This window comes from Coregonus lavaretus (assembly GCF_964263955.1).
Source record: "Coregonus lavaretus genome assembly, chromosome: 2".
NCBI classification, from domain to species: Eukaryota; Metazoa; Chordata; class Actinopteri; order Salmoniformes; family Salmonidae; genus Coregonus; species Coregonus lavaretus.
The window spans coordinates 63,213,496-63,241,127 of NC_139989.1; the positions used below are offsets into that span (position 1 = coordinate 63,213,496).

Below are 27,632 nucleotides of genomic sequence, written 5' to 3' on the forward strand. Positions count from 1 at the left end.
CTCCGGAAGGTGTTGAGTGACTCCGCTGTCCTGGCGTCGTGAGGGAGCTTGTTCCACCATTGGGGTGCCAGAGCAGCGAACAGTTTTGACTGGGCTGAGCGGGAACTATGCTTCCGCAGAGGTAGGGGAGCCAGCAGGCCAGAGGTGGATGAACGCAGTGCCCTCGTTTGGGTGTAGGGACTGATCAGAGCCTGAAGGTACGGAGGTGCCGTTCCCCTCACAGCTCCGTAGGCAAGCACCATGGTCTTGTAGCAGATGCGAGCTTCAACTGGAAGCCAGTGGAGTGTGCGGAGGAGCGGGTTGACGTGAGAGAACTTGGGAAGGTTGAACACCAGACAGGCTGCGGCATTCTGGATGAGTTGTAGGGGTTTAATGGCACAGGCAGGGAGCCCAGCCAACAGCGAGTTGCAGTAATCCAGACGGGAGATGACAAGTGCCTGGATTAGGACCTGTGCCGCTTCCTGTGTAAGGCAGGGTCGTACTCTCCGAATGTTGTAGAGCATGAACCTACAGGATCGGGTCACCGCCTTGATGTTAGCGGAGAACGACAGGGTGTTGTCCAGGGTCACGCCAAGGCTCTTCGCACTCTGGGAGGAGGACACAACGGAGTTGTCAACCGTGATGGCGAGATCATGGTCTTCAATCGAACGCTGCTGGCACCCGCCCACCTGACTAGAATCACTACTCTCGACGGGTCTGACGTAGAGTATGTGGACAACTACAATTACCTAGGTGTCTGGTTAGACTGTAAACTCTCCTTCCAGACTCACATTAAGCATCTCCAATCCAAAGTTAAATCTAGAATCGGCTTCCTATTTCGCAACAAAGCCTCCTTCATTCATGCTGCCAATTATGTCCTCGTAAAACTGACTATCCTACCGATCCTTGACTTCGGCGATGTCATTTACAAAATAGCCTCCAACACTCTATTCAGCAAATTGGATGTAGTCTATCACAGTGCCATCCGTTTTGTCACCAAAGCCCCATATACAGTGGGGAAAAAAAGTATTTAGTCAGCCACCGATTGTGCAAGTTCTCCCACTTAAAAAGATGAGAGAGGCCTGTAATTTTCATCATAGGTACACGTCAACTATGAAAGACAAAATTAGGAAAAAAAATCCAGAAAATCACATTGTAGGATTTTTAATGAATTTATTTGCAAATTATGGTGGAAAATAAGTATTTGGTCAATAACAAAAGTTTCTCAATACTTTGTTATATACCCTTTGTTGGCAATGACACAGGTCAAACGTTTTCTGAAAGTCTTCACAAGGTTTTCACACACTGTTGCTGGTATTTTGGCCCATTCCTCCATGCAGATCTCCTCTAGAGCAGTGATGTTTTGGGGCTGTCGCTGGGCAACACGGACTTTCAACTCCCTCCAAAGATTTTCTATGGGGTTGAGATCTGGAGACTGGCTAGGCCACTCCAGGACCTTGAAATGCTTCTTACGAAGCCACTCCTTCGTTGCCCGGGCGGTGTGTTTGGGATCATTGTCATGCTGAAAGACCCAGCCACGTTTTCACTCAAAATCTCACGATACATGGCCCCATTCATTCTTTGCTTTACACGGATCAGTCGTCCTGGTCCCTTTGCAGAAAAACAGCCCCAAAGCATGATGTTTCCACCGCCATGCTTCACAGTAGGTATGGTGTTCTTTGGATGCAACTCAGCATTCTTTGTCCTCCAAACACGACGAGTTGAGTTTTTACCAAAAAGTTATATTTTGGTTTCATCTGACCATATGACATTCTCCCAATCCTCTTCTGGATCATCCAAATGCACTCTAGCAAACTTCAGACGGGCCTGGACATGTACTGGCTTAAGCAGGGGGACACGTCTGGCACTGCATGATTTGAGTTCCTGGCTGCGTAGTGTGTTACTGATGGTAGGCTTTGTTACTTTGGTCCCAGCTCTCTGCAGGTCATTCACTAGGTCCCCCCGTGTGGTTCCGGGATTTTTGCTCACCGTTCTTGTGATCATTTTGACCCCACGGGGTGAGATCTTGCGTGGAGCCCCAGATCGAGGGAGATTATCAGTGGTCTTGTATGTCTTCCATTTCCTAATAATTGCTCCCACAGTTGATTTCTTCAAACCAAGCTGCTTACCTATTGCAGATTCAGTCTTCCCAGCCTGGTGCAGGTCTACAATTTTGTTTCTGGTGTCCTTTGACAGCTCTTTGGTCTTGGCCATAGTGGAGTTTGGAGTGTGACTGTTTGAGGTTGTGGACAGGTGTATTTTATACTGATAACAAGTTCAAACACGTGCCATTAATACAGGTAACGAGTGGAGGACAGAGGAGCCTCTTAAAGAAGAAGTTACACGTCTGTGAGAGCCAGAAATCTTGCTTGTTTGTAGGTGACCAAATACTTATTTTCCACCATAATTTGCAAATAAATTCATTAAAAATCCTAAAATGTGATTTTCTGGAAAAAAAATTCTCAATTTGTCTGTCATAGTTGACGTGTACCTATGATGACAATTACAGGCCTCTCTCATCTTTTTAAGTGGGAGAACTTGCACAATTGGTGGCTGACTAAATACTTTTTTTCCCCACTGTACTACCCACCACTGTGACCTGTATGCTCTTGTTGGCTGGTCCTCACTACATATTAGTCGCCAAACCCACTGGCTCCAGGCCATCTATAAATCACTGCTAGGCAAATCTCTGCCTTATCTTAGCTCATTGGTCACCATAGCAACACCCACCCGTAGTATGCGCTCCAGCAGGTATATCTCACTGGTCATCCCCAAAGCCAACACCTCCTTTGGCCGCTATTCCTTCCAGTTCTCTGCTGCCAATGACTGGAACGAACTGCAAAAATCTCTGAAGCTGGAGACTTATCTCGCTCACTAACTTTAAGCATCAGTTGTCAGAGCACCTTACCGATCACTGCACCTGTACACAGCCCTTCTGAAATTAGCCCACTCAACTACCTCATCCCCATATTGTTATTTATTTTGCTCATTTGCACCCCAGTATCTCTATTTGCACATCATCTCTTGCACATCTATCATTCCAGTGTTAATACTAATTGTAATTATTTTGGCCTATTATGGCCTATTTATTGCCTTACCTCCATAACTTTCTACATTTGCACACACTGTATATATATTTTCTGTGGTATTTTTGACTTTATGTTTTGTTTTACCCCATATGTAACTCTGTGTTGTTGTTTTTATCGCACTGCTTTGCTTTATCTTGGCCAGGTCGCAGTTGTAAATGAGAACTTGTTCTCAACTGGCTTACCTGGTTAAATAAAGGTGAAATAAAAAATAAAATAAAAAAAGTATTCAGACCCTTAACTTTGATGAAACTCCATTGGCAGCGATTACAGCCTTGAATCTTCTTGGGTATGATGCTACAAGCTTGGCACACCTGTATTTGGGGAGTTTTTCCCATTCTTCTCCGCATATCCTCTCAAACTCTGTCAGGTTAGATGGGGAGCGTTGCTTCACAGCTATTTGCAGGTCTCTCCAGAGATGTTCGATCAGGTTCAAGTCCGGGCTCTGGTTGGGCCACTTAAGAACATTCAGAGACTTGTCCTGAAGCCACTCCTGCGTTGTCTTGGCTTTGTGCTTAGGGTCATTGTCCTGTTGGAAAGTGAACCTTCGTCCCAGTCTGAGGTCCTGAGCGCTCTACAGCAGGTTTTCATCAAGGATCTCTCTATACTTTGCTTCATTCATCTTTCCCTCGATCCTGACTAGTCTCCCAGTCCCTGTCGCTGAAAAACATCCCCACAGCAAGATGCTGCTAACACCATGCTTCACCGTAGGGATGGTGCCAGGTTTCCTCCAGACGTGACGCTTGGCATTCAGGCCAAAGAGTTCAATCTTGGTTTCAACAGACCAGAAAATCTTGTTTCTCATGGTCTGAGAGTCTTTAGGTGCCTTTTGGCAAACTCCAAGCGGGCTGTCATGTGCCTTTTACTGAGGAGTGGCTTCTGTCTGGCCACTCTACCATAATGGCCTGATTGGTGGAGTGCTGCAGAGATGGTTGTCCTTCTGGAAGGTTCTCCCATCTCCACAGAGGAACTCTAGAGCTCTGTCAGAGTGACGTTCGGGTTCTTGGTCACCTCCTTGACCAAGGCCCTTCTCACCCGATTCCTCAATTTGGCCAGGCGGCCAGCTCTGGGAAGAGTCTTGGTGGTTCCAAACTTCTTCTATTTAAGAATGATGGAGGCCACTGTGTTCTTGGGGACTTTCAATGCTGCAGACATTTTTAGGTACCCTTCCCCAGATCTGTACCCTTTGACACAACCCTGTCTCGGAGCTCTACGGACAATTCCTTCAACCTCATGTCTTGGATTCTGCTCTGACATGCACTGTTAACTGTGGTACCTTTTTTTTTTTTTTACCACAGGTGGACTCCAATCAAGTTGTAGAAACATCTCAAGGATGATCAATGGAAACAGGATGCACCTGAGCTCAATTTCGAGTCTGATAGCAAAGGGTCTGAATACTTATGTAAATAAGGTATTTCTGTTTTTTATTTTTAATACATTTGCAAAAATTTCCAAAAACCTGTTTTCACTTTGTCATTATAGGGTATTGTGTGTAGATCGCTGATTTTTATTTATTTAATCCATTTTAGAATAAGGCTGTAACATAACAAAATGTGGAAAACGTCAAGGGGTCTGAATTGTTTCCGAAGGCGCTGTACGTTCAGGGTTCTATATCTATGATTATTAGTATCCTGCTAGTTACTTGTTTACTTCATGGTGCAGTAATACAATATGTCTGTTGATTCACTCATGGTGCAGTCGTACAACATTAACATACCGGTCTGTTGATTCACTCATGGTGCAATAGTACAATATTAACATACCTGGAGCTCCTAAAGACCCCTGACTCTGCTGTGTCCATCTCTGGGCAGATCTGTCTCAGCATGTCACAGAACCTCTGGGTCTTAAACTGGGTGGGACACACCACAGCTTTACACTGCACCTACAGAGACAGACAGAACAGAACCTCTGGGTCTTAAACTGGAAAGGACACAGACAGCACCAGGGTCGGGATCAGTTCAGTTATTCATTTGGTCAATCCAGGAAGTGTATTGAAATTCAAATCTGGAAATATAAAACAACATGACACTGGATAAGAACATACCTTCCTCAGGGTGTACTCCAGCTCCTTCAGCTGATAGGCTGGGTTTATTGACACCTGTAGAGGTTATCACAATGCTTTAATATTAGGAACAATAGATCCTAACAGATAATACATATTCATTTTAGAATCTAATTTAATAGATCATCTTCACCAGTATGATGCCAGCCTTGGCTGTGGCGAACTGAAACAGGATCCAGTGGTATGTGTTGGGCCCCCAGACTCCTAGTCTGTCCCCTCTCTTCAGACCCAGGGCCAGGAGACCTGCAGCGGCCTGGTCAACCTGGGGGAGGAAGGAGACCATGACCCAGGTAGTAATATATAGGATATCCCTATTTTCAAAGAAGCCCAGAGCTGCACAAAGACAGATGTTTGTGTATATGACTTTGCCATAGCATCAGTCATCAAATGCTTAGAACTGTGATGGTAATACATCAACGTTGTTCTGGATTTATGTAGTGTTCCATAATGGATGTTCTAGTTGGCAGGTTACCCCACCTTGTTATGTTTCAATATAAATGTTTAACCACCACCACCAACAACACCACTTTGACTGGACTTACTGTAGGTTTCAAAGTCCAAAACATAATGCCTGTTGTTATGTTATCCCTCCTAAACCTCTACAATCCTGTTATGTTATCCCTCCTAAACCACTACAATCCTGTTATGTTACCCCTCTTAAACCTCTACAATCCTGTTATGTTATCCCTCCTAAACCTCTACAATCCTGTTATGTTATCCCTCCTAAACCTCTACAATCCCACACTTCACTATGTAGTTAAAAAGACCATTAGAAATGCACTGACAGATCATACATGTATGTTCTTGGGTGAGAAGGGTGTAAGGAGGGAATGGACTCATGGCATCCAAATGTGATGTAACAGATTAGATGTGAATATATAGAATGGGTGTTCCCTAGTGTCACCCACACTGTGGAAAGAGACTAGCTGTTCCCTGGAGACTCACATCCTCCTGAAACTGGGCGAAGGTCTTGCGGACCCCGTCTTGCAGGAACACCAGGGCCTCTCTGTGGGGCCAGCGGTCAGCTGCAGCCTGCAGACTCTGACCCACCGTCTGGCCCAGCAGGGACACTGAGGACGCCCCATGGACGTAGCTGCAGCTCACAGCCGGGACCAGGGGGGGACTGTCCACATGGAGCGACCTGCTGAGGGAGAGACATAACGTATTATAAGCCTTTATAAGACATTATGATGAAGACGTCATAAATGCCCAGCAGGGTCACTGAGGAGGTCCCGTGGACGTAGCTACAGCTCACATACGTGTACTGCTTTTAAATGTGATATGCCTGGGTTATATGTGTTATGAATGTGGAAAGGATTTCATTCCTGTCCTTCAGCTCAGTTCAGTAGCTTTGATGTGTCTGGGTGGTTTAATACATAATCCACAGCATAATTATTAACTTGACCTTGCTTTAAGAGATATCCAAAGTTTGATTTGTTATTGTTACCCATCTACCAATCGCTGCCCTTCTTTATAAGGCTTTCGAAAAGCTCCCTGGTCTTTGTAGTTGAATCTGTGCTTGAAATTCAATACTTGACTGAGGGACCTTACAGATGTTGTATGTATGGGGGACAGAGGAAGGGTTAGTCATTCAAAAATCATGTCAACCCCTATTATTAGTGAGTCCATGTAACTTATGTTATTTGTTTACGAAAGTAAACTCCTGAACTAATTTAGGCTTGCCTGAACAAAGGGGCTGACTACTTATGCAATGACTATACTTTAGTCATCTAATTTTTATTAATCTTTAAAAAATGTTAATATTTTCTTCCACTTTGACATTACAGAGTATTTTGAGTAGATTGCTGACAAAAGATTACAATTAAATCCATTTTAATCCCACTTTGTAACACAATAAAATGTGAAGAAATCCAAGGGGTATGAATACTTTAGCAAGGCAGTGTATACAGAGAGAGACACACAGGGGGTGGAAACTGACAGGGATGGGTTGGTGAACTTTATCCATGACATGTCAATATAATACTGGAGTTAGTCAAACAACAGAAAGGAACCCCCTGCATCCCTGATCCTTAACCGACCTCCTGTGGAGTTCTGTGGGCTGTGGTTTCATAGTCGACCTCTCTTGGCTGTTCTGTTGGGAGCCTACATAAACAGCAGACCACTGTTAGAAGAAATATGCCCCACCTCACTCACTCAATATTATTCCCATCAGGTCACAGGACGTGAAGTCTTTCAGAGGGGAAACTGGACTTAATGGATATGTGAAAAAACATGTTCAGTGCCAAGACAACCACACTGAACCCCGTTCCTTACAGACAAGACAAAGCAGAAGCTGTGCTGGACAATCCAAGTCCTCTGTAGCTCAGCTGGTAGAGCACAGTGCGTGTAATGCCAAGGTAGTGGGTTTGATCCCCGGGACCACCCATACACAAAAAAATTATAATGTATGCACGCATGATTGTATGTCGCTTTGGATAAAAGCGTCTGCTAAATGGCATATTATTATAAGTAAAAACGTATTTTATTATTAAAAAACATGTTTCTGAAAAGGAAATCTCACAAGGAAGCATTGAAAGACATACCCTCAGTCTAAATAAGGCCAGTTACATACAGGTCATTAAGCTTGTACTCTACAGTTGGTAGATCAAAGATAAAACGTGGTTTGCCGAATAAGGGTGAATAAAGAGATGAAACTACAAGCACCAGAGAAATAATCCAAATAGTCTAACTGTCAGTGGATAATCTTTGGACCCAACACCAAATTAGCTAGGCTGTGATAAGAGAGTAGTGTGTATGACAAGGACAAGAGAGAAAACCTACCTACCACACCAGAGCCAGGTTGGGTTCCCAGGTGTCCATGTCTTCTGTAGAGAGGAGACCACCTGTAGAGGTTGTAACAAAGCCCTTCTAGAGAACACACTGAGCTGTCTGAGGAGGTGAGGAGCCATGGTTTGAGGTCCCAGAAGGACAGGACAGAGCAGGAGAGAGGAGGCGACTGGAGGGACCTTTGACCGAAGGCTTCAGGAGAGAGAATCACAACGTGTGTAGTGAAATGTTTAACTCTTATCTAAACTGGTCTGATTGGGTATTTACAGGTCACAGGTAATGACATGGGTCGTAGGCTATATAGCGCACAGTCATGTAGAGGCAACGGTTTTAGCTTGGTATGTCAGGGTGAGTTGTTTGGTGAAAAAAAGAGGGTGGTCAGCACACAAAATGTTCATTTTGCGATTTTAAATATCTATTTTTTTATATGATATTTTTCTCATTTTTTCTGGCTTGCATTGTGGGGTGTTTGGAAATGTAGGTTGGGCCATGTTGGAGGAAGCAAGCTGTGAAAAACTGAAAATAATAAGTTCATTTACTTTTAACCCTCAAGCTTCCAAAGTGCTTCACATACACTAACTGTTGTCAACAATGACAGAAGGAAGAGAACGGGCCTCCATGGTAACCTGTCACCAGACTGAACAGGGCCTCCATGATAGACTGTCACCAAAGACTGAACAGGGCCTCCATGGTTGTCTGTCACCAAAGACTGAAGAAGATCATTGACAACATGATTGAGTGGTCAGGGCTTTCACTGGTTGGCCCAGGTTGGGGGAAGGAAACTGTGAAAAATGAAGTTGAATTAGTCCATTTACTTTCAACCCTCAAGCTACCAACATACTTCCCCATCCATCATAGGAGCCTGTCACTGAAAGGCCAAAGATGATAATTGATCAGGTAATTGATCAGATAATTGATCAAGTAATTGGTCAGATCATTGATAAGATAATTGATTAGGTCATTTATCAGATAATTGATCAGGTAATTGATCAGGTAGTTGATCAGGTAATTTATCAAGTAATTGATATTTGACTGATCAGGGCTTTTACTGGACACAGTCTTCAGTATTATGTGTTTACCAGAATATTGTTTGGGGGGAAAAACTGGTCAGGTTAAAAAAGACTCAGATAAGACATGACAAGAATCTGAGTTGTGAGTGACTAGACACGCTAATGGAGGCACGTCTTATATGTGGCACAGTCTGGACAATATCTTTAATAGTACACCAAATTTGACAAATAGGCTTTATAGGCAATTTTTCATGAAGAATATTAAAACAATGTCACATCACACATTCCACAAGGTGGCGATAAAGTTGAGTGTAAAGGTGAGTGGAAGGAAAAGAGAAAGTAGCAGGAAGTGAATGACATCAGAGCTGTTGCATTAAAGTTGAAGGCCTATTCGATCCTGTCTGTCCTCAAATTCAGATTATTATTATACAGTGATAATAAAACATCAAACAAATTTGACACATGAACACAAATCAACTTACTTTCATAGAAAAGGTTTAATATTCTGTAAACATTCTATATTAAATCTTCAGAAATAAGTTGAATAAAATACAAAATATATGTATATCCTTGAGTTTGTTTCATCTTCAGTTATATCAAGGCATCTGAGAAGTCACAGAGGATATTCAAAAAGGTGCAGGAATACATTCATAGCCATACTCAGTGTTGTCATGGTGACAGTGTACAACCAACCATAATCTCCTCCTACAGTGAAACAGTTAAAGCACTAAAAAGTTAGGTCGCTGATGTTATTGGCAGTACAATTGCCGCAATCCGTGAGTAACGCCGCTCTAGCACTGGGTGTCAAACTCATTTTGCCCCGCTGGCCGCATTCAGTCTTCACCAAGGTCCGGAGGGCCGCCCTTAAAATTGGTATATATTTTCTCGCCGTCAAAAGGTGCAAAATGTCCTCTATCCATCGGTTTTTGAAATTTCTATGCTCCCTGACTGTCTAGCTTTCATTTAGATGACTGTTAGCTAGCTGGACAGAGTGAAGAGACTATAAATGTACAGTATCTTTCATTTAGATTACTGTTAGCTAGCTGGACAGAGTGAAGAGACTATAAATGTAGCTTTCATTTTGATGACTGTTAGCTAGCTGGACAGAGTGAAGAGACTATAAATGTAGCTTTCATTTTGATGACTGTTAGCAAGCTGGACAGAGTGAAGAGACTATATAAATGTAGCTTTCATTTTGATGACTGTTAGCTAGCTGGACAGAGTGAAGAGACTAAATGTACAGTAGCTTTCATTTTGATGACTGTTAGCTAGCTGGACAGAGTGAAGAGACTATACATGTAGCTATCATTTTGATGACTGTTAGCTAGCTGGACAGAGTGAAGAGACTATAAATGTAGCTTTCATTTTGATGACTGTTAGCAAGCTGGACAGAGTGAAGAGTCTATAAATGTAGCTTTCATTTGATGACTGTTAGCTAGTTGGACAGAGTGAAGAGACTAAATGTAGGTCCATTATCATTTCTAAATAGTTATGATTTGGTTTTTTAAAATAAAAATATTTATTTGTGTCTACTAGTGGGCCGTATATTAGACAGTTCTACTGTAGCGTCTACCAGTGGGCCGTACGTTAGACAGTCCTACTGTAGCGTCTACCAGTGGGCCGTATGTTAGACAGTCCTACTGTAGCGTCTACCAGTGGGCCGTACGTTAGACAGTCCTACTGTAGCGTCTACTAGTGGGCCGTATGTTAGACAGTCCTACTGTAGCGTCTACCAGTGGGCCGTACGTTAGACAGTCCTACTGTAGCTTCTACTAGTGGGCCGTATGTTAGACAGTCCTACTGTAGCGCTACCAGTGGGCCGTATGTTAGACAGTCCTACTGTAGCGTCTACTACTGTAGCGTCTACTAGTGGGCCGTACGTTAGACAGTCCTACTGTAGCGTCTACCAGTGGGCCGTACATTAGACAGTCCTACTGTAGCGTCTACCAGTGGGCCGTACGTTAGACAGTCCTACTGTAGCGTCTACCAGTGGGCCGTACGTTAGACAGTCCTACTGTAGCGTCTACCAGTGGGCCGTATGTTAGACAGTCCTACTGTAGCGTCTACCAGTGGGCCATATGTTAGACAGTGCTACTGTAGCGTCTACCAGTGGGCCGTATGTTAGACAGTCCTACTGTAGCGTCTACCAGTGGGCCGTACGTTAGACAGTTCTACTATAGCGTCTACCAGTGGGCCGTACGTTAGACAGTCCTACTGTAGCGTCTACTAGTGGGCCGTATGTTAGACAGTCCTACTGTAGCGTCTACTAGTGGGCCGTACGTTAGACAGTCCTACTGTAGCGTCTACTAGACTGCTTGGTCAGCTTTTACAGCACTGTCATGGTACCAAGTTCAGGGTCTGAATGAAGCAGGGATGTTGTGTCATTCAGCCTCATGTGTCTGTGGATGAATACAGAAGATATGAATTGTCTGTAAACAGAAATAGAATGAGAGATGGTGGTGTGTACTGTGTAGGGAGAGGAGGGAGGGAGAGAGTGGAGGGAGAGAGAGAGGGGATGGAGAGTGGGGAGGGACAGAGAGGGGAGGGAGAGTGGGGAGGGAGAGAGAGAGAGGGGAGGGAGAGAGAGAGAGGGGAGGGAGGGAGGGGGAGAGGGGAGGGGGAGCTAGCATGTGAGAGAGTGTGACTTCCAAATCCAGACTAAATCTGTGTGCAAACTCTGTTGTGTTGTGCAAGCCTGGATACGTACAGTTGAAGTCGGAAGTTTACATACACTTAGGTTGGAGTCATTAAAACTTGTTTTTCAACCACTCCACAAATTTCTTGTTAACAAACTATCGTTTTGGCAAGTCGGTTAGGACATCTACTTTGTGTATGACACAAGTAATTTTTCCAACAATTGTTTACAGACAGATTATTTCACTTATAATTCACTGTATCACAATTCCAGTGGGTCAGAAGTTTACATACACTAAGTTGACTGTGCCTTTAAACAGCTTGGAAAATATCCAGAAAATGATGTCATGGCTTTAGAAGCTTCTGATAGGCTAATTGACATCATTTGAGTCAATTGGAGGTGGATGTATTTCAAGGCCTACCTTCAAACTCAGTGCCTCTTTGCTTGACATCATGGGAAAATCAAAAGAAATCAGCCAAGACCTCAGAAAAAAAATCGTAGACCTCCACAAGTCTGGTTCATACTTGGGAGCAATTTCCAAACGCCTGAAGGTACCACGTTCATCTGTACAAACAATAGTACGCAAGTATAAACACCATATGAACACGCAGCCGTCATACCGCTCAGGAATGAGACGCGTTCTGTCTCCTATAGATGAACGTACTTTGGTGCAAAAAGTGCAAATCAATTCCAGAACAACAGCAAAGGACCTTGTGAAGAGGCTGGAGGAAACAGGTACAAAAGTATCTATATCCACAGTAAAACGAGTCCTATATCGACATAACCTGAAATGCTGCTCAGCAAGGAAGAAGCCACTGCTCCAAAACCGCCATAAAAAAGCCAGACTATGGTTTGCAACTGCACATGGGGACAAAGACCGTACTTTTTGGAGAAATGTCCTCTGGTCTGATGGCCATAATGACCATCGTTATATTTGGAGGAAAAGGGGGACTGCTTGCAAGCCGAAGAACACCATCCCAACCGTGAAGCACAGGGGTGGCAGCATCATGCTGTGGGGGTGCTTTGCTGCAGGAGGGACTGGTGCACTTCACAAAATAGATGGCATCATGAGGAAGGAAAATTATGTGGATATATTGAAGCAACATCTCAAGACATCAGTCAGGAAGTTAAAGCTTGGTCGCAAATGGGTCTTCCAAATGGACAATGACCCCAAGCATACTTCCAAAGTTGTGGCAAAATGGCTTAAGGACAACAAAGTCAAGGTATTGGAGTGGCCATCAATCCTATAGAAAATATGTGGGCAGAACCGAAAAAGTGTGTGCGAGCAAGGAGGCCTACAAACCTGACTCAGTTACACCAGCTCTGTCAGGAGGAATGGGCCAAAATTCACCCAACTTATTGTGGGAAGCTTGTGGAAGGCTACCCGAAACATTTGACCCAAGTTAAACAATTTAAAGGCAATGCTACCAAATACTAACTGAGTGTATGTAAACTTCTGACCCACTGGGAATGTGATGAAAGAAATACAAGCTGAAATAAATAATTATTTATACTATAATTCTGACATTTCACATTCTTAAAATAAAGTGGTGATCCTAACTGACCTAAAACAGGGAATTTTTACTAGGATTAAATGTCAGGAATTGTGAAAAACTGAGTTTAAATGTATTTGGCTAAGGTGTATGTAAACTTCCGACTTCAACTGTATGTACGTACATAGGCATCACATTGATGATAACAGTAGTGCATGTGTAACCTCCCAGTTCTTCCCTCTGAAGACAGCAGACAGCAGGCACCACAGAGATCCTATCATTCATTGATTCATCATAGTGAGCCGTTCCATAGTGAGCAGTTCCTGTGATTTGTTGCGGCTCCTACAGGCCAAGGCTCGCGGAAGGCTACCTCCTTACTTCATTCTGATTCTAGACGTACAGTGGGGGAAAAAAGTATTTAGTCAGCCACCAATTGTGCAAGTTCTCCCACTTAAAAAGATGAGAGAGGCCTGTAATTTTCATCATAGGTACACGTCAACTATGACAGACAAATTGAGAAAAAAAAATCCTGAAAATCACATTGTAGGATTTTTAATGAATTTATTTGCAAATTATGGTGGAAAATAAGTATTTGGTCACCTACAAACAAGCAAGATTTCTGGCTCTCACAGACCTGTAACTTCTTCTTTAAGAGGCTCCTCTGTCCTCCACTCATTACCTGTATTAATGGCACCTGTTTGAACTTGTTATCAGTATAAAATACACCTGTCCACAACCTCAAACAGTCACACTCCAAACTCCACTATGGCCAAGACCAAAGAGCTGTCAAAGGACACCAGAAACAAAATTGTAGACCTGCACCAGGCTGGGAAGACTGAATCTGCAATAGGTAAGCAGCTTGGTTTGAAGAAATCAACTGTGGGAGCAATTATTAGGAAATGGAAGACATACAAGACCACTGATAATCTCCCTCGATCTGGGGCTCCACGCAAGATCTAAATGATCACAAGAACGGTGAGCAAAAATCCCATAACCACACGGGGGGACCTAGTGAATGACCTGCAGAGAGCTGGGACCAAAGTAACAAAGCCTACCATCAGTAACACACTACGCCGCCAGGGACTCAAATCCTGCAGTGCCAGACGTGTCCCCCTGCTTAAGCCAGTACATGTCCAGGCCTGTCTGAAGTTTGCTAGAGTGCATTTGGATGATCCAGAAGAGGATTGGGAGAATGTCATATGGTCAGATGAAACCAAAATAGAACTTTTTGGTAAAAACTCAACTCGTCGTGTTTGGAGGACAAAGAATGCTGAGTTGCATCCAAAGAACACCATACCTACTGTGAAGCATGGGGGTGGGAACATCATGCTTTGGGGCTGTTTTTCTGCAAAGGGACCAGGACGACTGATCCGTGTAAAGGAAAGAATGAATGGGGCCATGTATCGTGAGATTTTGAGTGAAAACCTCCTTCCATCAGCAAGGGCATTGAAGATGAAACGTGGCTGGGTCTTTCAGCATGACAATGATCCCAAACACACCGCCCGGGCAATGAAGGAGTGGCTTCGTAAGAAGCATTTCAAGGTCCTGGAGTGGCCTAGCCAGTCTCCAGATCTCAACCCCATAGAAAATCTTTGGAGGGAGTTGAAAGTGACAGCCCCAAAACATCACTGCTCTAGAGGAGATCTGCATGGAGGAATGGGCCAAAATACCAGCAACAGTGTGTGAAAACCTTGTGAAGACTTACAGAAAACGTTTGACCTGTGTCATTGCCAACAAAGGCTATATAACAAAGTATTGAGAAACTTTTGTTATTGACCAAATACTTATTTTCCACCATAATTTGCAAATAAATTCATAAAAAATCCTACAATGTGATTTTCTGGATTTTTTTTCTCATTTTGTCTGTCATAGTTGACGTGTACCTATGATGAAAATTACAGGCCTTTCTCATCTTTTTAAGTGGGAGAACTTGCACAATTGGTGGCTGACTAAATACTTTTTTCCCCCACTGTAATTCTATGGCAGGCAGGTACACAGTTTGTCTCACTGGGTTACACGTGCGTATTAGTACGTCACACGTTGGTGACATAAACAGTGTCTGCTGCTTTCCCTCCCTGTGTAGAAGGAACATGGCTGTACTGGCAGTCAGGGGCTAGGATGATAGCAGGCTTCTGTTGGTAGGCAGCAGGAGGACCTGCTTTCTTCTTCTCTTCTCTGTCCTTCTGTCTGTCCAGATAGTAGAAGGCTCCGATGAGGAAGAGGCCAGAGGAGGAGACGGTCACACTGCAGGCGTAGAACACATAAGAGTACTGGCCTGTGCTGTCCACCAACATGCCTGGAAGAGAGGGACATGGAGACACGCACAGCGTTAGGAAAGACTTGGGTAACACTTTATTTGAAGGGTACCTACGTTACGATGTCATAACACGTTCATAACCCACACAAAACAGTTCATAAGCAGTACATAAGCATTTCCTAGAAGGCTTGTATCAATAACCACACGTGATGCTATAACAGCCAGAGAACAGCTACAGTGGGGAGAACAAGTATTTGATACACTGCCGATTTTGCAGGTTTTCCTACTTAAAAAGCATGTAGATGTCTGTAATTTTTATCATAGGTACACTTCAGCTGTGAGAGACGGAATCTAAAACAAAAATCCAGAAAATCACATTGTATGATTTTTAAGTAATTAATTTGCATTTTATTGCATGACATAAGTATTTGATCACCTACCAACCAGTAAGAATTCCGGCTCTCACAAACCTGTTCATTTTTCTTTAAGAAGCCCTCCTGTTCTCCACTCATTACCTGTATTAGCAGCACCTGTTTGAACTCATTACCTGTATAAAAGACACCTGTCCACACACTCAATCAAACAGACTCCAACCTCTCCACAATGGCCAAGACCAGAGAGCTGTGTAAGGACATCAGGGATACAATTGTAGACCTGCACAAGGCTGGTATGGGCTACAGGACAATAGGCAAGCAGCTTGGTGAGAAGGCAACAACTGTTGGCGCAATTATTAGAAAATGGAAGAAGTTCAAGATGACGGTCAATCACCCTCGGTCTGGGGCTCCATGCAAGATCTCACCTCGTGAGGCATCAATGATCATGAGGAAGGTGAGGGATCAGCCCAGAACTACACGGCAGGAACTGGTCAATGACCTGAAGAGAGCTGGGACCACAGTCTCAAAGAAAACCATTAGTAACACACTACGCCGTCATGGATTAAAATCCTGCAGCGCACGCAAGGTCCCCCTGCTCAAGCCAGCGCATGTCCAGGCCCGTCTGAAGTTTGCCAATGACCATCTGGATGATCCAGAGGAGGAATGGGAGAAGGTCATGTGGTCTGATGAGACAAAAACAGAGCTTTTTGGTCTAAACTCCACTCGCCGTGTTTGGAGGAAGAAGAAGGATGAGTACAACCCCAAGAACACCATCCCAACCGTGAAGCATGGAGGTGCAAACATCATTCTTTGGGGATGCTTTTCTGCAAAGGGGACAGGACGACTGCACCGTATTGAGGGGAGGATGGATGGGGCCATGTATCGCAAGATCTTGGCCAACAACCTCATTCCCTCAGTAAGAGCATTGAAGATGGGTCGTGGCTGGGTCTTCCAGCATGACAACGACCCGAAACACACAGCCAGGGCAACTAAGGAGTGGCTCCGTAAGAGGCATCTCAAGGTCCTGGAGTGGCCTAGCCAGTCTCCAGACCTGAACCCAATAGAAAATATTTGGAGGGAGCTGAAAGTCTGTATTGCCCAGTGACAGCCCCGAAACCTGAAGGATCTGGATGAGGTCTGTATGGAGGAGTGGGCCAAAATCCCTTCTGCATTGTGTGCAAACCTGGTCAAGACCTACAGGAAATGTATGATCTCTGTAATTGCAAACAAAGGTTTCTGTACCAAATATTAAGTTCTGCTTTTCTGATGTATCAAATACTTATGTCATGCAATAAAATGCAAATGAATTACTTAAAAATCATACAATGTGGTTTTCTGGATTTTTGTTTTAGATTCCGTCTCTCACAGTTGAAGTGTACCTATGATAAAGATTACAGACCTCTACATGCATTGTAAGTAGGAAAACCTGCAAAATCGGCAGTGTATCAAATACTTGTTCTCCCCACTGTATATTTAAGCGTGGCAGTGTGTCCTCACAACACGTTCATCTGAACTGGATCCTAGTTCAGCACAGCTCTGCCACAGGGCTAGTAGGCTACCACCAGGCGTTGACATTTGAGTTGCCATGGCGCTGGAAACCAGAGACCATAGGTACACTAGGCCACTCCCTCCTCCAGTCAGCCTGCCCTGCCCTCTGCCCTGAACACACATGCCAACACACACACGCAAGTACATTCTTGCACGCATAAATACAAACACATACATACACTCTCTCTCTCTCTCCTGCCTAGGGTTATGTCTTTGGGCAGTGACTCCTGGAACAGGACAGAGCCATTCCCTGTCGACCCAGACATTGCTACCCGCCTGACACAAGCACGCGCACACACACAGACACATACACACACACACACACACACACACACACACAGTGGAAAACAGAGCACATGACCCAGTCACATCCCCAGCTATGACATGGGAATCCAGCGGACGGAACATTCCATTTCCCCGTGTGACAAAACTCATACCCTCCTCAGTCCTCACATAACATAACAAGTTTATACTGGGCATAACTCATACCCTCCCCAGTCCTCACATAACATAACAAGTTTACACTGGGCATAACTCATACCCTCCTCAGTCCTCACATAACATACAAGTTTATACTAGGCATAACTTATACCCTCCTCAGTCCTCACATAACATAACAAGTTTATACTGGGCATAACTTATACCCTCCTCAGTCCTCACATAACATAACAAGTTTATACTGGGCATAACTCATACCCTCCCCAGTCCTCACATAACATAACAAGTTTACACTGGGCATAACTCATACCCTCCTCAGTCCTCACATAACATACAAGTTTATACTAGGCATAACTTATACTCTCCTCAGTCCTCACATAACATAACACGTTTATACTGGGCATAACTCATAGCCTCCTCAGTCCTCACATAACATAACAAGTTTATACTGGGCATAACTCATAGCCTCCTCAGTCCTCACATAACATACGTTTATACTGGCCATAACTTGACAAGAACCTTAACATCTATGTCTATATGAGTCACTGTGTCCAACACCACCACCTGTTGTTATGCTGGCCACCTACTGACCAACAATGATACAATTAGACTGTAAATAACTTGACATGCGGTAGGGGCAGTCATTGATTCTGTACAAGAGACAAAGAATACACAGATAGGATTTGAACATTAGATGACATAGACTAGAATACCATATTGTACCAAACATATTGTATGGGGAAATTCTCACACTGACATACAGTGAAAAGGACAAAGATAAGTGCACACACACAGTCACCACTGGTGTACCACACACCCCCACAGCCCCCGCAGTGTGGCAGAGCCCGCGGAACCCCACTCTGGGGGCCCCAAACCCCCCAAAAATACAAATTGGGATTGCCCCCCCCCCCCTACTCCCCAGATAGCATATGAACATGTCATAAGCCATGACAAAAAAAAATAGAATTAAAGGAAATTAGCTGTAAAACTGCAAATGTTTATCTTTGGCCCATGGCAAAATGTGTAGAAGTACACCACTGACATGCACAATACACAGTACCTGCGAGCGGCGGTCCAATCAGCAGTGTTCCACTCTCTAACATACTGATGAGACCCAGGGCAGAGGAGAACCGGCTCATCTCCACCGTTTCCATTAGTACCGTGAAGAGCAGAGAGCCAATCACAGACATGGACAGACCAAAGATCACCACGTAGGTCAGGAGCACGGGGAAGGTGGCGGCCGCACCACAGATACTGTTACTCAGCCCGTTGACCAGGAGGGCTACTGCAAACACATACACAAAACAGCCACTGCTCCTGAGAGGAGGAGGAGGAGGAGGAGGAGGAGGAGGAAGAGGAGGAGACCAATGTATTATCCATTCTATTTTTTAGATCACATAATTTTTTATTAAATGTTTTCTTGCTTGGGATTCGAACCAGCACGCCTAACCTCTAACATCCAGGCTACAGTACCTGAAGCGCGGCAGGCCGAAGAAGACAGCTGCCACGGGTCTCACAGCAATGTTGACCAGGCCCAGTGTGGCCATCAGCAGCGCGGCTCGGTCCGGTTCCATACCATGGGCTGTAGCATAGGGCACCAGGTAGACCAGGGGAACTACAAACCCCAACATCATCCACGTCACCCCCAGGGCATAGGCACGATAACGAGGGTTACTGACCAACAGGTCAAAGGCCATGTGTCTCCGTAGGAACACCACAAGGTCACTGAGTGCTGTCCTAAGTCTTGCCTTAAGCCCCTCCTTCTCCTGTTGGAGAGGACCTTTGATTGGTTGCTTGCTGAGCCCCTGGGCGGCCTTGTTAGTGAGTGTCCTCGGGGCCCCTCTGTGTTTGTCCCCCAGGGGCCTCATGACGGCCCCACACACGCAACAGTTCAACAGCAGCCCCCCCAGGACCAGGAAGCTACCTCTCCAGCCAAACTGGCCCAGCAGGAAGTTGGCCAGCAGGGGTAAGGTGCTGAGGCCCAGGGCCGTGCCAGTGGACGACAGGGCATTGGCGAACGCCCGCCGCCTCAAAAAGTAGTGCCCCATCATGGTCACAGAGGGCTGGAAGGACAGGCAGAACCCCAACCCTGTATGTGGAGGAGAGAGGAGGACAGAGGTACTGATGAGGATGATTCATAATGCCTCATAGAAAGAGAAGTCTTATATTGGGGGGTTTATAGTGTGTGTGTGTGTGTGTGTGTGTGTGTGTGTGTGTGTGTGTGTGTGTGTGCGTGCGTCTTTAACTATACTTGTGGGGACCAGAACAAGAATAGTAAACGAACAAAAATGTGACCAACTGGGGACATTTTGTTGGTCCCCACAACGCCAAATGCTATTTCTAGGGGGTTTAGGGTTAAGGTTAGAATTAGTGTTAGAATTAGGTTTAGGGTTAGGAGCTAGGGTTAGTTTTAGAGTTAGGAGCTAGGGTTAAGGTTAGGTTTAAAGTTAGGGTTAGGGAAAATAGGATTTTGGGACTGAATTGTGTGTCTCCACAAGGATAGTTGTACAAGACCGTGTGTGTGTTTTCCCTCTGACCTGCGATGATGCTGGTGATGTAGAGTTCTGTGATGGTTCTGGCCAGCGCGCTGACCACCATGCCTAGTCCACTCAGAACCCCTCCCACCATCACCGTTACCCGGCAACCAAAGCGTTCCACGAGCACGCTGCATAGTGGACCTGGAGAGACATGAAAACAATGTTCAATCATAATACAACAACACACAGACAGGGGCCGCACTCACACACACACACCACAAACACACACCACAAACACACACCACAAACACACACACACCACACACTCACCAAAAACATACAATGTACTGATTAGCATATCAGATCACCCTAATTAGCATCATCAATGCATTATCACTGAACATGGAACAATAGTCTGCAAAAAGAGGACAGGATGCCGTTCCTTTCCACTAAAACACAGCTGCTGAAACCCACTCTGTAACGTCGTTCAGCAGACACTTCCTCCCAATGCTGGGAACGTCTGGTGGACCAAATCTTTAAAAAAAAAATCAGTTCACTCCCCCGTCGGCCAGACTTGTTAGTTGGTGTTCTAGGCTTATGTATAAACGCTAAGCGCAATTAGCCTGGGAAAAGGTCACGAGGTTACCCACACTGTGACGGGTGGCTATGTCTGCAGGCTCTTACAAGAATGTGGTCAGATACAAATTATCTGACTGATCATCTTCCAGCTCTTAAATCCAACTATCCAAGACAGACCTAAGCTTACAGGAGTACCTATCAGGCTAATTGATTGAAATGAACATAATGAAATTCAGAGTACTGAGAACTCTTGGTATTGTCTTTGATGTGGGAATAATGAGTCCATTCTTGTGCTGTCTCATCTGTGCTCTGTGTCATGATAATGTCTGCTCCAGGCATGTGGTCTCATCTGTGCTCTGTGTCATGATAATGTCTGCTCCAGTCATGCTGTCTCATCTGTGCTCTGTGTCATGATAATGTCTGCTCCAGTCATGTGGTCTAGTCAGATCTCTGTCATGATAATGTCTGCTCCAGTCATGTGGTCTAGTCAGGTCTCTGTCATGATAATGTCTGCTCCAGTCATGTTGTCTAGTCAGGTCTCTGTCATGATAATGTATGCTCCAGTCGTGTGGTCTAGTCAGGTATCTGTGTCATGATAATGTCTGCTCCAGTCATGTGGTCTAGTCAGGTCGCTGTCATGATAATGTCTGCTCCAGTCATGCTGTCTCATCTGTGCTCTGTGTCATGATAATGTCTGCTCCAGTCATGTGGTCTAGTCAGATCTCTGTCATGATAATGTCTGCTCCAGTCATGTGGTCTAGTCAGGTCTCTGTCATGATAATGTCTGCTCCAGTCATGTTGTCTAGTCAGGTCGCTGTCATGATAATGTCTGCTCCAGTCATGCTGTCTCATCTGTGCTCTGTGTCATGATAATGTCTGCTCCAGTCATGTGGTCTAGTCAGGTCTGTGTCATGATAATGTCTGCTCCAGTCATGTGGTCTAGTCAGGTCGCTGTCATGATAATGTCTACTCCAGTCATGCTGTCTCATCTGTGCTCTGTGTCATGATAATGTCTGCTCCAGTCATGTGGTCTAGTCAGGTCTCTGTCATGATAATGTCTGCTCCAGTCATGTGGTGTAGTCAGGTCTCTGTCATGTTCATGTCTGCTCCAGTCGTGTGGTCTAGTCAGGTCTCTGTGTCATGATAATGTCTGCTCCAGTCATGTGGTCTAGTCAGGTCTCTGTGTCATGATAATGTCTGCTCCAGTCATGCTGTCTCATCTGTGCTCTGTGTCATGATAATGTCTGCTCCAGTCATGTGGTCTAGTCAGGTATTGTCATGATAATGTCTGCTCCAGTCGTGTGGTCTAGCCAGGTCTCTGTGTCATGATAATGTCTGCTCCAGTCATGTGGTCTAGTCAGGTCTGTGTCATGATAATGTCTGCTCCAGTCATGTGGTCTAGTCAGGTCGCTGTCATGATAATGTCTGCTCCAGTCATGCTATCTCATATGTGCTCTGTGTCGTGATAATGTCTGCTCCAGTCATGTGGTCTAGTCAGGTCTCTGTCATGATAATGTCTGCTCCAGTCATGTGGTCTAGTCAGGTCTCTGTCATGATAATGTCTGCTCCAGTCGTGTGGTTTAGTCAGGTCTCTGTGTCATGATAATGTCTGCTCCAGTCATGTGGTCTAGTCAGGTCTGTGTCATGATAATGTCTGCTCCAGTCATGTGGTCTAGTCAGGTCTCTGTCATAATAATGTCTGCTCCAGTCTCGTGGTCTAGTCAGGTCTCTGTGTCATGATAATGTCTGATCCAGTCATGTGGTCTAGTCAGGTCTCTGTGTCATGATAATGTCTGCTCCAGTCATGTGGTCTAGTCAGGTCTGTGTCATGATAATGTCTACTCCAGTCATGTGGTCTAGTCAGGTCTCTGTCATGATAATGTCTGCTCCAGTCATGCTGTCTCATCTGTGCTCTGTGTCATGATAATGTCTGCTCCAGTCATGTGGTCTAGTCAGGTCTGTGTCATGATAATGTCTGCTCCAGTCATGTGGTCTAGTCAGGTCTCTGTCATGATCATGTCTGTTCCAGTCGTGTGGTCTAGTCAGGTCTCTGTGTCATGATAATGTCTGCTCCAGTCTCGTGGTCTAGTCAGGTCTCTGTCATGATAATGTCTGCTCCAGTCGTGTGGTCTAGTCAGGTCTCTGTATCATGATAATGTCTGCTCCAGTCATGTGGTCTAGTCAGGTCTCTGTCATGATAATGTCTGCTCCAGTCATGCTGTCTCATCTGTGCTCTGTGTCATGATAATGTCTGCTCCAGTCATGTGGTCTAGTCAGGTCTCTGTCATGATAATGTCTGCTCCAGTCATGTGGTCTAGTCAAGTCTCTGTCATGATAATGTCTGCTCCAGTCATGCTGTCTCATCTGTGCTCTGTGTCATGATAATGTCTGCTCCAGTCTTGTGGTCTAGTCAGGTCTCTGTGTCATGATAATGTCTGCTCCAGTCTCGTGGTCTAGTCAGGTCTCTGTCATGATAATGTCTGCTCCAGTCATGTGGTCTAGTCAGGTCTCTGTCATAATAATGTCTGCTCCAGTCTCGTGGTCTAGTCAGGTCTCTGTGTCATGATAATGTCTGATCCAGTCATGTGGTCTAGTCAGGTATCTGTGTCATGATAATGTCTGCTCCAGTCATGTGGTCTAGTCAGGTCGCTGTCATGATAATGTCTGCTCCAGTCATGCTGTCTCATCTGTGCTCTGTGTCATGATAATGTCTGCTCCAGTCATGTGGTCTAGTCAGATCTCTGTCATAATAATGTCTGCTCCAGTCATGTGGTCTAGTCAGGTCTCTGTCATGATAATGTCTGCTCCAGTCATGTTGTCTAGTCAGGTCGCTGTCATGATAATGTCTGCTCCAGTCATGCTGTCTCATCTGTGCTCTGTGTCATGATAATGTCTGCTCCAGTCATGTGGTCTAGTCAGGTCTGTGTCATGATAATGTCTGCTCCAGTCATGTGGTCTAGTCAGGTCGCTGTCATGATAATGTCTGCTCCAGTCATGCTGTCTCATCTGTGCTCTGTGTCATGATAATGTCTGCTCCAGTCATGTGGTCTAGTCAGGTCTCTGTCATGATAATGTCTGCTCCAGTCATGTGGTGTAGTCAGGTCTCTGTCATGTTCATGTCTGCTCCAGTCGTGTGGTCTAGTCAGGTCTCTGTGTCATGATAATGTCTGCTCCAGTCATGTGGTCTAGTCAGGTCTCTGTGTCATGATAATGTCTGCTCCAGTCATGCTGTCTCATCTGTGCTCTGTGTCATGATAATGTCTGCTCCAGTCATGTGGTCTAGTCAGGTATTGTCATGATAATGTCTGCTCCTGTCGTGTGGTCTAGCCAGGTCTCTGTGTCATGATAATGTCTGCTCCAGTCATGTGGTCTAGTCAGGTCTGTGTCATGATAATGTCTGCTCCAGTCATGTGGTCTAGTCAGGTCGCTGTCATGATAATGTCTGCTCCAGTCATGCTATCTCATATGTGCTCTGTGTCGTGATAATGTCTGCTCCAGTCATGTGGTCTAGTCAGGTCTCTGTCATGATAATGTCTGCTCCAGTCATGTGGTTTAGTCAGGTCTCTGTGTCATGATAATGTCTGCTCCAGTCATGTGGTCTAGTCAGGTCTGTGTCATGATAATGTCTGCTCCAGTCATGTGGTCTAGTCAGGTCTCTGTCATGATAATGTCTGCTCCAGTCATGCTGTCTCATCTGTGCTCTGTGTCATGATAATGTCTGCTCCAGTCATGTGGTCTAGTCAGGTCTCTGTCATAATAATGTCTGCTCCAGTCTCGTGGTCTAGTCAGGTCTCTGTGTCATGATAATGTCTGATCCAGTCATGTGGTCTAGTCAGGTCTCTGTGTCATGATAATGTCTGCTGCAGTCATGTGGTCTAGTCAGGTCTGTGTCATGATAATGTCTACTCCAGTCATGTGGTCTAGTCAGGTCTCTGTCATGATAATGTCTGGTCCAGTCATGCTGTCTCATATGTGCTCTGTGTCATGATAATGTCTGCTCCAGTCATGTGGTCTTGTCAGGTCTGTGTCATGATAATGTCTGCTCCAGTCATGTGGTCTAGTCAGGTCTCTGTCATGATAATGTCTGTTCCAGTCGTGTGGTCTAGTCAGGTCTCTGTGTCATGATAATGTCTGCTTCAGTCTCGTGGTCTAGTCAGGTCTCTGTCATGATAATGTCTGCTCCAGTCGTGTGGTCTAGTCAGGTCTCTGTATCATGATAATGTCTGCTCCAGTCATGTGGTCTAGTCAGGTCTCTGTCATGATAATGTCTGCTCCAGTCATGCTGTCTCATCTGTGCTCTGTGTCATGATAATGTCTGCTCCAGTCATGTGGTCTAGTCAGGTCTCTGTCATGATAATGTCTGCTCCAGTCATGTGGTCTAGTCAAGTCTCTGTCATGATAATGTCTGCTCCAGTCATGTGGTCTAGTCAGGTCTCTGTCATGATCATGTCTGCTCCAGTCATGTGGTCTAGTCAGGTCTCTGTCATGATAATGTCTGCTCCAGTCATGCTGTCTCATCTGTGCTCTGTGTCATGATAATGTCTGCTCCAGTCTCGTGGTCTAGTCAAGGCTCTAAGAATGTTCCTCAGTCCTGGGTGAACCCTATCCCTCTCTCCCTCCCTCCCTTCCTCCCTCCCTCCCTCCCTCCCTTAGTCTCCCTAGGCAGACGGGTTGCCTCCCACATGAACAGTGTTCTGACATACGCTTTGGCCCTAGTTCTGGGATTTCCGAGACTATTTCTGAAACTATCACTCCATCTCTCCCTTTGTCTATCTCTCCCTTCATCCCTACCTCCATCCACCCTCCATCTCTCCCTCCATCCACCGTCCGTCTCTCTCTCTCTCCATCCACCCTCCATCTCTCCATCTGTCCCTACAACCATCCCTCCCTCCCCATGTCCCTCCCTCCATCTCTCCCTCCCCATGTCCCTCCCTCCATCTCTCCCTCTGTCTCCTCCAGATTCATCCGGTTAAAACCAACCCTGTCCACTGGAAAATCCTTGAAGCTTTGAATATCCCAATATCTCGGTCCATTGAAAAAAGCACCAGTCTGACACACAGGCACTGCAGTCATTTCCCCAATATGATACATGATGCTTGTTCCCATCTGTTGATAACTCAAAGCACTGCTAGAACACATACTTACATTTGAGTCATTTAGCAGACTCTCTTATCCAGAGCAACTTACAGTAGTGAGTGCATACATTTTCTACTTGTCTCCCATGGGAATCAAACCCACAACGTTGGCGTTGCAAGCACCATGCCCTACCAACTGAGCCAAACACGTTTGACCTTTGACATCTAGGCGGCAGGTAACTTAGTGGTTAAGAGCGTTTTGCCAGTAACCGAAAGGTCGCTGGTTCTAATCCCCGAGCTGACTAGGTGAAAAATCTGTCGATGTGCCCTTGAGCAAGGCACTTAACCCTAATTGCTCCTGTAAGTCGCTCTGGATAAGAGCGTCTGCTAAAATGTAAATGTAAATGTAAATGTAGAAATTAAGAACACTGACGTCACGGAACAATAATTACATGAATTCATAATTTACAATGATGACACTGGATCAACTGGAGGTCAAATATCGATGGATCAACTGGAGGTCAAATATTGATGGATCAACTGGAGATCTAATACCGATGGATCAACTGGAGGTCTAATATCGATGGATCAACTGGAGATTTAATACCGATGGATAAACTGGAGATCTAATACCGATGGATCAACTGGAGGTCTAATATCGATGGATCAACTGGAGATCTAATATCGATGGATCAACTGGAGATCTAATACCGATGGATCAACTGGAGGTCTAATACCGATGGATCAACTGGAGATCTAATATCGATGGATCAACTGGAGATCTAATATCGATGGATCAACTGGAGGTCTAATATCGATGGATCAACTGGAGGTCAAATATCGATGGATCAACTGGAGATCTAATACCGATGGATCAACTGGAGATCTAATATTGATGGATCAACTGGAGGTCTAATATCGATGGATCAACTGGAGGGCTAATACCGATGGATCAACTGGAGATCTAATACCGATGGATCAACTGGAGGTCTAATATCGATGGATCAACTGGAGGTCAAATATCGATGGATCAACTGGAGATCTAATATCGATGGATCAACTGGAGATCTAATATCGATGGATCAACTGGAGGGCTAATACCGATGGATCAACTGGAGATCTAATATTGATGGATCAACTGGAGGTCTAATATTGATGGATCAACTGGAGGGCTAATACTGATGGATCAACTGGAGATCTAATATCGATGGATCAACTGGAGGTCTAATACCGATGGATCAACTAGAGATCTAATACCGATGGATCAACTGGAGGTCTAACATCGATGGATCAACTGGAGGTCTAATACCGATGGATCAACTGGAGGTCTAATATCGATGGATCAACTGGAGGGCTAATACCGATGGATCAACTGGAGATCTAATACCGATGGATCAACTGGAGGTCTAATATCGATGGATCAACTGGAGGGCTAATACCGATGGATCAACTGGAGATCTAATACCGATGGATCAACTGGAGGTCTAATATCGATGGATCAACTGGAGATCTAATATCGATGGATCAACTGGAGATCTAATATCGATGGATCAACTGGAGATCTAATACTGATGGATCAACTGGAGGTCTAATATCGATGGATCAACTGGAGGGCTAATACCGATGGATCAACTGGAGATCTAATATCGATGGATCAACTGGAGGTCTAACATCGATGGATCAACTGGAGGTCTAATACCGATGGATCAACTGGAGATCTAATACCGATGGATCAACTGGAGGTCTAACATCGATGGATCAACTGGAGGTCTAATACCGATGGATCAACTGGAGATCTAATACCGATGTATCAACTGGAGATCTAATACTGA

General features: G+C 44.9%; 2 protein-coding genes across 2 annotated transcripts in view; both read right to left on the reverse strand.

The window, feature by feature from the left end:
- The window catches only part of LOC311149691 (medium-chain acyl-CoA ligase ACSF2, mitochondrial-like), a 29,882-nt gene extending 21,799 nt beyond the window's left edge, over positions 1–8,083 (reverse strand). Inside the window, exons 1-5 of the mRNA XM_084186899.1 lie at positions 7,909–8,083; positions 6,073–6,271; positions 5,261–5,389; positions 5,110–5,163; positions 4,829–4,947 (exon numbers count right to left, since the gene is read on the reverse strand). Of these exons, the coding sequence (XP_084043025.1) occupies positions 4,829–4,947; positions 5,110–5,163; positions 5,261–5,389; positions 6,073–6,271; positions 7,909–8,036 (629 nt within the window). The 5' untranslated portion in view covers positions 8,037–8,083. The remainder of the gene's footprint in view (positions 1–4,828; positions 4,948–5,109; positions 5,164–5,260; positions 5,390–6,072; positions 6,272–7,908) is intronic.
- A 7,002-nt stretch (positions 8,084–15,085) lies between these two features.
- Positions 15,086–27,632, reverse strand: part of LOC311140099 (monocarboxylate transporter 6-like) — a gene marked incomplete at both ends in the record, with an annotated part of 17,289 nt that continues 4,742 nt past the window's right edge. The window contains 4 exons of the mRNA XM_084175036.1: positions 15,086–15,348; positions 18,730–18,986; positions 19,143–19,758; positions 20,207–20,347. Coding sequence (XP_084031162.1) covers positions 15,086–15,348; positions 18,730–18,986; positions 19,143–19,758; positions 20,207–20,347 — 1,277 coding nt within the window. The remainder of the gene's footprint in view (positions 15,349–18,729; positions 18,987–19,142; positions 19,759–20,206; positions 20,348–27,632) is intronic.